This window comes from Triticum urartu, chromosome 5A, assembly GCF_056163025.1.
Source record: "Triticum urartu cultivar PI428250 chromosome 5A, HENAU_Tu73, whole genome shotgun sequence".
In the NCBI taxonomy this organism is placed as follows: domain Eukaryota; kingdom Viridiplantae; phylum Streptophyta; class Magnoliopsida; order Poales; family Poaceae; genus Triticum; species Triticum urartu.
Genome location: NC_141877.1, coordinates 187,780,914 through 187,790,296, shown reverse-complemented (window position 1 = coordinate 187,790,296; position 9,383 = coordinate 187,780,914). Strand labels below are relative to the sequence as shown.

The following is a 9,383-nucleotide window of genomic DNA, read 5'->3' as shown; positions in this document are numbered from 1 at the left end:
GCAAGATCCTGGGAAAAGACCTGTTGGTTAGGGCCCACTCAAAAGAAACACCATTGAACGATTTAAAAGATAGATTGCGCCGGTTGAATTAAATGGCTCGAAATATATAACAACCTCGAGATATCTTGAACGAATTAGCAATGGAAACGCGAATCTTCTGAGATATCTTCGGCACTCTGGAACAATTGAATAGCAAGAAGTGAATGATTAAGAGGTGCACCGGCATGAGAAAACATTTGAAAAGAGGAAAAAGGGACATGCTCAACACCGAAAACTTGAATTGAATCCGCCGGAGAAGAAAAAGAACGAAGAATGATGAACTTGAAGCTTCCTTAGCATCTTCATGAGAAACACCAGTTAAGAACATTGAAGGAAAAGAATGAAGAAAGTTCACATGAATAAAATGGATACTTGATTAAGAAATCTGAGTCCTTGAAGAAAAGAAAGGGTGGGAGGGCGGGAAAACAAAGGCAACTTGGGCAGATGGAAAGGATACCGTTGAGAAAACTTAGAGTTGATCTTGCGGATGGGGAAAATGATAGGATCATCTTGAATAGAATCGCACCAGTTGGAAAGAATTGACATGAAAACCTCGATGATCAAGAAGGATTGGCTTGCAGAATAAGCCGGAAACAAACATATGATAGATCCCATATCGTATCATGTGTCTGTTGGAAAGATATCCTACGAGATACTTGAATTCCCACCTATAAACTCCTGAAACTTTCTGGTTATGCAATCAGGTGTTGGGGATACAGGGGAAGCATAATATCTCACCCAAACTAACAATCGCTATATCCAGCTATATCCATCCTTCAACACAATCAAGAAACCTTCAGAAATCGTGTACCTCAACCTTCGAAAAGCATTTGTTATACGAGTTATGGCAATACTCCTGAACTCCCGCCCCAGTACTAGGTGGCGTCGAGGTTATCTCACCAACAACTGCATAAAAGAGATTTTTGATGTCGGCGAACTCAGGTATTCCAGAACTGCAATGATAAAATTGTGACGACAACACCTCGGAGCTCAACTCCCCGGGACACTGCCACAACCCCTAAATGTCAGGAGACACCAAGAACAATGTTCTTGTCAGAAGACTATCGAAACGATTCCAAGATACCCGCGTGATCCTAAAAAAATTCCGTGAAATTTGAGGAGAGGAGAGTCAAAACTTCTACGTCAAGAGACCTCACCAGAGCGACGAAGGGACTGAGGAGTAAAAAGAATCCTACTCTCGGATATATATAATCCTAAGACTCAAAACATTTTGTTCTAGACTCAACAACGTCAGTGATTCGATCAAGCAGGGGGCTCCTAAGTCGGGGATGGCTCTGATTACAAACTTGTAACACCCACGATGCGGCTATATCTTCCATGTGTCGAGGCACGACTTAGAGGCATAACCGCATGGTGGTTTAGTCGCAAGTGGGGTAATCTTCACACAATCCCATGTACTGAATAAGAAAGGCATAAAGAGTTGGTGTCAGGGGGATGAACCCCAGGCAGGCAACGGAACCTGGATCCTTTTCAAAAACAGCGGGGCCTGCATCGCCCCTCAACCTGGCCCGACCCTGGCCGAGGTGCTGGACACGGCCAGGTCGCTCGACCCAGCCAAGCAGGCCGACTCGGCCAGACTCCTCAACTTGGCCCCAACAACCAAGCTCAAGAATTCTCCAGCAAGCCGGCACTGCCCTTGGCGTGTTCTCCAAACCCGGCCGAGGGTCAGCGGCCGTCCCATCCCAGTCGTACGATGGGACGAGTCTCCGCCAACTAATGCCTCTGGTCAGCCGGACGAGGCAACAGTGCCCTCCACCTACCTGCTGACTAGGGCCGGTGTGGCTACAGTGCCCTACGCCTACCCGCTGACTAGGTATGGCGTGGCAATAGTGCCCCGGCATGACCAATGACGCCAATAAGCGGCGACGTGACGGAGCACCACTATAGCAGACTCAACCCGAGCATGCTGTGACGATCGCCAAGATGTCACACAATGCCCCTAGGCGCGTGGGGCCCGTGCCCAGAGAACCCAGCGAGCCCTGGTACCCGGCGGGTCCCAGCACTGGATTCCTGGACATTGACAGGCCATCCCTATGGCCCTGTAACATTACCCTTGTACCCTTGGGGGTTGACCTATAACCCCCCCCAGGAGCCCCCATGCATACAGGCACCCTCCACTTCATTCACACAGTCGATCACACACGTCTAGCAAGCGACACCCAAGGAGAGGGACCAGCCTAAGCCTCGGCCAGACCTCCTTCTTCCTCCCCGCAGCTTTAGGAGCAGCTCTGTACTGTTACATATAAACCACACTTGGCAGGACTAGGGGTGTTATCTCTCCGGAGAGCCCCGAACCTGGGTATGTCTTGTGTCTTGCGCTCGCTCATGCCAACCCTGCCTCTAGACCCCACCAGTGCCCTCGAGCCTCCTCCTATCTTTAGCCATCCCTTGGCATCTGCCGTGCACCCACCATGACAGTTGGCACCCACCGTGGGGTAGCTCGAGGCCCTGGCCGGGAGCATGCTTCAGATGGGGATCTTCTCCGACTCCGACGAGCCCGTCGCGCTGGCGGACGACGTCATCGACGCGCTTGCCGCCTCCTTCGCCACGCTGTGCATCTCCGATTCGCCTACGGACGATGAGTACCCCCGCGAGGTACTTAGCTTTTCCGACTCCCCGCTCTCCATCAACGACGGCGCTCCCACCAGCGCGATGGACCTCTGCGTGGAGGTTTTCGTCACCGACATCAACGCCTCCTCATTGTCGAGCGCGGCAAGGAAGGTCACCGAAGCTAAGGTTGCGGCGGATAGGGCCGGCTCGCCCAACCCGCTGCGCGCCATGATACAGAGCCTCCGCGTTCCCATCGGCACCGACATCGACCCCTCCAACATCGTCGAGGTCCGGACTTGCCTCAACGATGATTGCCAGCGCCTGCTGGACCTCACCGAGACACTCGCCGCCATGCAGCGTCACCTCCACTCCGCCCAGCTGGAGCGCAACGCTGCCTACGGCTTCACGCCTATCGCCCCCGAGCCAAGCCGGGTCGCCGACGTGCGAGCCCGAGGTGGCGCGATCGGGCACGCTTTCGACGCCCTCCCTCCTGTCTACAAGACTCCCACGAAGAACATGCGCGCCACCCAGAAGGCCGTGGCCGGCATGGATCAGCTCGCGGGCGAAGAGCTGCAGGATCGCCTCAAGAGGGTGAACAACCTCCTCGCCGCGGCTAACGCGTAGCAGGACCGCCTCAACCAACTCGCCAAGTCGGCCGGATCTGACTCCGCCCATGTCGCTGGACCCGGCGATTTCCAGCACACGGTATCTTTGCCATCCGGTGAGGCGCACTCCGGCCGCACCTGGACCCGGCGCAACCCCGCCCTGACGGCCGCTGGCGCCTTGATGGACGAGCCGGCCTCCGAGGCCCGATGCCGCCTCGATCCCCTGCTCCAACCCGGCCGACGTCCGACTGCAGGCGACCCAGCCCCCGTGGCGCAGTCACCTACCGGCTGGGCCCACGCGACATCGACAACACCGACACTCGTCACCGCCTTGACCGCCTCGACCTCTCCCAAGAGCTGGAGGAGACCGGCCCCGTCAGACCGGGGTGCTTCGGGCCACGCATCCGGGGCGAGCTCTTCACCAAAGGGTTTACGCTCCCCCGCGACACCCTCAAGTACAACGACACTGTGAAGCCGGAGGACTGGCTCACCGACTACACCACCGCCATCGGCATCGCCAGCGGCAACCACCGCCTCGCCGTGCTCTACGCGCCCCTCATGCTCCAGGGGTCGGCCTGCACTTGGTTGAACAGTCTGCCGGCCGGCGGCATCAACACGTGGGTCGACTTCGAGCAGGCTTTCATGCGCAACTTCACCGACACCTACAAGCGACCCGGCCGCCTGAGTCAGCTCGCCATGTGCATGCAGGGCCGGTGGAAACCGGCCACGAGTACCTCGCAGGCTGGACCGAGCTCGGGAACAGCTGTGAGGGTGTCCATGAAGTTTAACCCACCCAATACTTCGTCAACGGGTGCCGAGACGGCACCCTCCTCAAACACAAGCTCTTGTGCTCCGAGCCGGCCACTATGGAGGCACTCATGGTAACAGCGGACAAGGACGCTAACGCCGACTCCGCCATGAAGATCCAGGTGGCACTGGACGAAGACAGCAAGGCAAGGCCGTTGCCGCCTCCGAAGCCGGCTGGTGAGGGAAGCTGGCAGTATCACAACCAGCCAAACAACAAGCGCAAAGCCGATCAACCGGCTCAGCGCTACGACAACCGACTCGTCGCGGCCACCGAGCAGGCGCCCGCGGCCGACCCGGCCGCCAAACGTCGGAACACCGGCAAAATGGCATGGCAGCCTGCCATGAGTTTCGAGGAGATGCTCGACGCTGGTTGCAAGCACGACAGCGGCGCGAGGCCGTCTCCGCACACGCTTCGATAGTGCACCATCACCAAGCGCATTGCCAGGGGCGACATCCCGCCGCCTCCAGCTCCGGCTCCGGGATCAGGGCAGCCGCCCCCCGCCTCCACCACCGCCTTCGCAAGCCGCCGCGATACGCGATGACCCCTACCCAGCCCAGAACGCGACCTACGTCGTCTTCACCAGCCTCGGCGATGACAAGCGCAGCGAGCACCTCCTTCGGCAGGAGGTGAGCACCGTCATCCCAGCCAAGATGGAGTAGATGCATTGGTCGGAGCGCTCGTTCACCTGGACATGGAAAGACCACCCTGCCGTCATGCCGAGCCCGGGTGGTTACGCTCTCGTGCTCGGCCCCACCATCATCGCGCCCCGACGCACGTGCAAGTTCTCCCGGGTTCTCGTTGACGGCGGCAGCAGCATCAACATTCTCTACCGCGATACCATGACCAAGCTCGGCCTCGAGGCCAAGGACCTAGAACCGACCCGGACGATCTTCCACAGCATCGTTCCTAGCCTCTCCTGCTCCTCGATCGGCTGGATCCGGCTCGATGTCCTATTCGGTGACAACAGCCACTTCCGACGCGAGTCGATCTGGTTTGGGGTGGTGGACCTGTCCAGCGCGTACCACGCACTGCTGGGTAGGCCCGCGCTCGGCAAGTTCATGGCGGTCCCCCACTAAGCCTACCTGAAGATGAAGCTGCCGGGTCCGAAGGGCCTCATCACCATCACCGGCGACTACTGCAAGTCCCTGGACTGCGCCCGAGATGACGCCAAGCTAGCCGAGGAGCGGCGCCAACTCGACCGGATCGTCGCCTTGGCCCAGGAGGCATCGGCCACCCAGATCCCGACCGATGAGGCCGCGTTCAAAGCCTCCAAAGAGACCAAGAAGGTAAAGCTGAATCCAGAGGATCCCAGCTACAGCAAGTACGTTGTCGTGGGCACCCGCCTAGACAACAAATAGGAAGGCGAGCTCGTCGACTTCCTTCATGAGAATTGGGATATTTTGCATGGACCCCCAAGGACATGCCGGGTATCCCGAGGAAGTACGCCGAGCACAAACTCCACGTCCGCAAGGACGCCAAGCCTGTCTGTCAACCCCTGCGACGCTTTTCCGAAGAGAAGAGAAGGACCATCGATGAAGAGGTCGCCAAGCTCTTGGCGGCCGGCTTCATCATGGAACTATTTCACCCTGAGTGGCTGGCCAACCCAGTCCTCGTCCTGAAAAAGAACAAGACCCGGCGCATGTGTATCGATTACACCATCCTGAAGAAGGCCTGCCCCAAAGACCTATTCGCCCTCCCACGGATCGACCAAGTCATCGACTCCACCGCCGGGTGCGAGCTCCTGTCCTTCTGGGATGCTTACTCCGGCTATCATCAGATCAAGCTGGACCCGGCCGATGCCCTGAAGACGTCCTTCATCACACCTTTCAAGGCGTATTGCTACATCAGCTTGTCGTTCAGCTTGAAGAACGCCGGCGCCACCTTCCAGCGCTGCATGCAGAAATGCTTGCTGCCGCAACTCGGCCGCAACATCCACGTCTACGTGGACGACATCATGGTGAAGACCAAGCAGCACCTCACGCTCCTCGACGATTTGAAGGAAACCTTTGCCAACCTGCGCGAATACAAGGTCAAGCTCAACCCGGAAAAATGCGTTTTTGGCGTCCCGGCTGGAAAGCTACTCGGCTTCCTCGTCTCGGAGCGCGGCATTGAGGCGAACTCGGAGAAGATCAAGGCCATCGAGCGATGCGCAATGTCCAGAAGTTCACCGGCAGCTTGGCCTCGGTCAGCCGGTTTCTCAGCCGGCTGGGCGAGAGGGCCTTGCCCTTGTATCAGCTGATGAAGAAGACAACGCCATTCGAGTGGAACGACCAGGCAGACGAAGCCTTCCGGGATCCCAAACGCATGCTCTCTACCGCACCTGTCCTGGCCGCCCCGGCCGAGAAGGAGACGTTGTTGCTCTATGTCGCTGCGACCTCGCGGCCGGTCAGCACGGTGATGGTGGTCGAGTGACCAGAGAAGGACAAGGTTCAAGCCGTCTAGCGTCCCGTCTACTACCTGAGCGAGGTGCTCTCTGCCTCGAAGCAGAACTACCCGCACTACCAGAAAATGTATTACGGCGTGTACTTCACCGCCAAGAAGCTGAAGCAATACTTCCAAGAACATGTCGTCACCGTGGTCAGCACGGCCCCTCTCGGCGAGATCATCGGGTGTCGGGATGCCTCTGGCCGGGTCGCCAAGTGGGCGCTCGAGCTAGCCGGCCACACCATCTTCTATGAGCCCCGCACTATGATCAAGTCCTAGGCTTTGGCCAACATCCTCGTCGACTGGACTAAGACCCAGTACCTGCCGCCGCCGCTAGACTCGACGCACTGGCGCATGCACTTCGATGGCTCGAAGATGCGACTCGGCCTAGGGGGCGGCATCGTGCTGTCCTCCCCCAAGGGCGACCGGCTCAAGTATGCATTACAGATCCACTTCGCCGCCTCCAACAACATCACCGAGTACGAAGCCCTTGTGCACGGCCTCCGGCATGCCAAGGAACTCGGCATCCGGCGAATCCTGTGGTTTGGCAAGTCGGACTTGGTAGTCCAGTAGTGCTCAAGCGAGTGGGACGCCCACGACTCCAACATGGCGAGCTACAACTTCCTCGTCCAGAAGTTGTCTGGGTTTTTCGAGGGCTACGAGTTCCTCCACGTCCCGCGCATGGAGAATGAAGCGGCCGCGCTCGCCAAAATCGCCTCGTCCCGGCAGTCCATTCCGTCCAGCGTCTCTCTCGAGCACCTGCACAAGCCGTCCGTCAAGACGTCTCCGGACTCCGAGTCCATCCATGTCCCAGACGACCTGGCCGCGCCTCAACCCGCCCCGGGGACTGCTCCGACCAACCCGGCCGCGCTTCAACCCGACCCGGGGACTGCTCCGACCGACCCGGCCGCGCCTCAACCTGGCCCGGGGACTGCTCCGACCGACCCGACCGCCCCTCAACCCGGCCAGGGGATTGCTCCGGCCAGCCCGACCGCACCTCAACCCGGCCGTGGGGCCGCTGAACCCGGCTCAGGGGCTGCCACCCCGGAACCCGTCGCGATGACCGTCCTCATCGGGGTTGTGGCACCGTCCTGGGCCCTGCCCATTTTAGAGTTCCTGGAAAATGGGGTCCTCCCCATGGACGAGACCGAAGCTCGGCAAGTACAGCGCCAAGCGTCCGCCTACAGCATTATCAACAACGAGCTCGTCAAGCGCAGCTCCACCGGCGTGTTCCAACACTGCTTTGAACAGGACATGGGCATTGAGATCCTCCTCGACATACACCAGGGCGAGTGTGGGCACCATGCCGCCTCGCAGTCCCTGGTGGCCAAGGCTTTCCTCTATGGTTTCTACTAGGCCACGGCCCTCGAAGACGCTGAGTCGCTCGTCCTCAAGTGCGAGGGATGCCAACACTTCAGCAAGTGCAGCCACCAGCCGCCGTCGGCACTCTGGACCATCCCGATCGCCTGGCCCTTCACGGCTAGGGGACTCAACATGGTGGGACCCTTCAAGACGGCTCGAGGCAGCATGACGCACTTGTTGGTGGCAGTGGACAAATTCACCAAGTGGATCGAGGCAAGGCCGAGCAAGAAGCTGGATGGTCCAATGGCCGTTCGATTCATCAACGACATTGCGGTGCGCTACGGCATGCCGAATAGCATCATCACGGACAACGACACCAACTTCGCCAAGGGCGCGCTCGCGCAGTACTGCTCCGTCTCCGGCATCCACCTCGACCTGGCCTCCGTTGCACATTCACGGTCCAACGGCCAGTTCGAGCGGGCCAACGGCCTCATCCTATCCGGCATCAAGCCGCGGCTCGTCGAGCCACTCGTTCGTTATCCCGGCAGCTGGCTCGACGAGTCGCTGGCTGTTCTCTAGAGTGTCCGCACCATGCCTAACCGGTCGACCGGGTTCACCCCGTTCTTCCGCGTGTACGGAGCAGAAGCCGTCATCCCGATCAATGTCGAGTTCGACTCGCTGCGCGTCACGATGTACACAGAAGCCGAAGAAAAAGAAGCCCGCGAAGACGGCGTCGTCTTGCTCGAAGAAGCACGTCTCCTAGCGCTCAGTCGCTCAGCCATCTACCAGCAATGTCTGAGGCACTACCACAGTAAGAAGATCAAGCCCCTTGCTTTCAAAGAAGGAGACCTCGTCCTCCGACTCATCCAGCAGCAGACTGGCCAGCACAAGCTGTCCTCCCCATGGGAGGGCCCCTTCATCGTCAGCAAGGCCCTATGCGATCGCAACGCCTACTACCTCATCGACGCCCGCAAGTCAAACAAGCACAAGAGAGACACAGCCGGCGAAGAAACAATCCGGCCATGGAACGCGGAGCTACTCCACCCGTTTTACAGTTAGCTATGAACACGTACGTATCACCATCTTTTGTAATCATCTCAAAACTATGGGGTTCTCGGACGACGCTCGGGGGCTGCCCCTTTTGAGACCAAGCTATCGTGTCTCTACATTTGTGCACCACTTTAAAAGCTTAAGCCGAACCCGGCCACTAGGTCGATTGGCTCGACCCGGGGGCTAGGGGGCTGGTCGGCTTGGCCACTCGCCATTTTTTTTCTCTTAGCGGTTCTCAGCGTTGGATCGCCATAGCTTCTTGCTTCGCCCTAAGCTGCAGATCCGGCTTCGACTGCGGGCTGGCAAGCGCATGAGAACGAAAGCACCAGAGCGCCATGAACACTAAGTCAAGAACCGCCGGGTCGCCTAACCCGGCCACGCCCCTTTAAGTTACCGCACGACTGGTAGCTCGCCAAGCCGGCCCGCCGGATGGCCGCCAGCCGGCCCAGTGGGTGTTTCGCTCGCGCTTAGCATTTTGAAAGACTAAGTATTGAATGCTCCTTTTAAAAGCCGAACCCCTTGTCATGGACCAAAGCCTTGGTCGTCAGACTCGCGCGGGGGGGGGGGGGGGGGAGCCCAAAGAG

General features: G+C 58.7%; 2 protein-coding genes across 2 annotated transcripts; both read left to right on the top strand.

The window, feature by feature from the left end:
• The first annotated feature begins 7,053 nt into the window (after positions 1 to 7,053).
• LOC147970755 (uncharacterized) lies at positions 7,054 to 7,803 on the top strand. The gene has a single exon (XM_087523608.1). It carries the CDS (start codon positions 7,054 to 7,056, stop codon positions 7,801 to 7,803), a length of 750 nt encoding a protein of 249 aa, XP_087379734.1.
• A 537-nt stretch (positions 7,804 to 8,340) lies between these two features.
• Positions 8,341 to 8,808, top strand: LOC147970754 (uncharacterized). Its single transcript, XM_087523607.1, has one exon. The coding sequence runs from the start codon at positions 8,341 to 8,343 to the stop codon at positions 8,806 to 8,808; it is 468 nt and encodes a 155-aa protein (XP_087379733.1).
• Positions 8,809 to 9,383: the final 575 nt, after the last annotated feature.

Bases quoted from the DNA above. Each gene is read 5' to 3' on its own strand.
- LOC147970755 (XM_087523608.1), top strand. From the start codon at position 7,054: ATGGCGAGCTACAACTTCCTCGTCCAGAAGTTGTCTGGGTTTTTCGAG.
- LOC147970754 (XM_087523607.1), top strand. From the start codon at position 8,341: ATGCCTAACCGGTCGACCGGGTTCACCCCGTTCTTCCGCGTGTACGGA.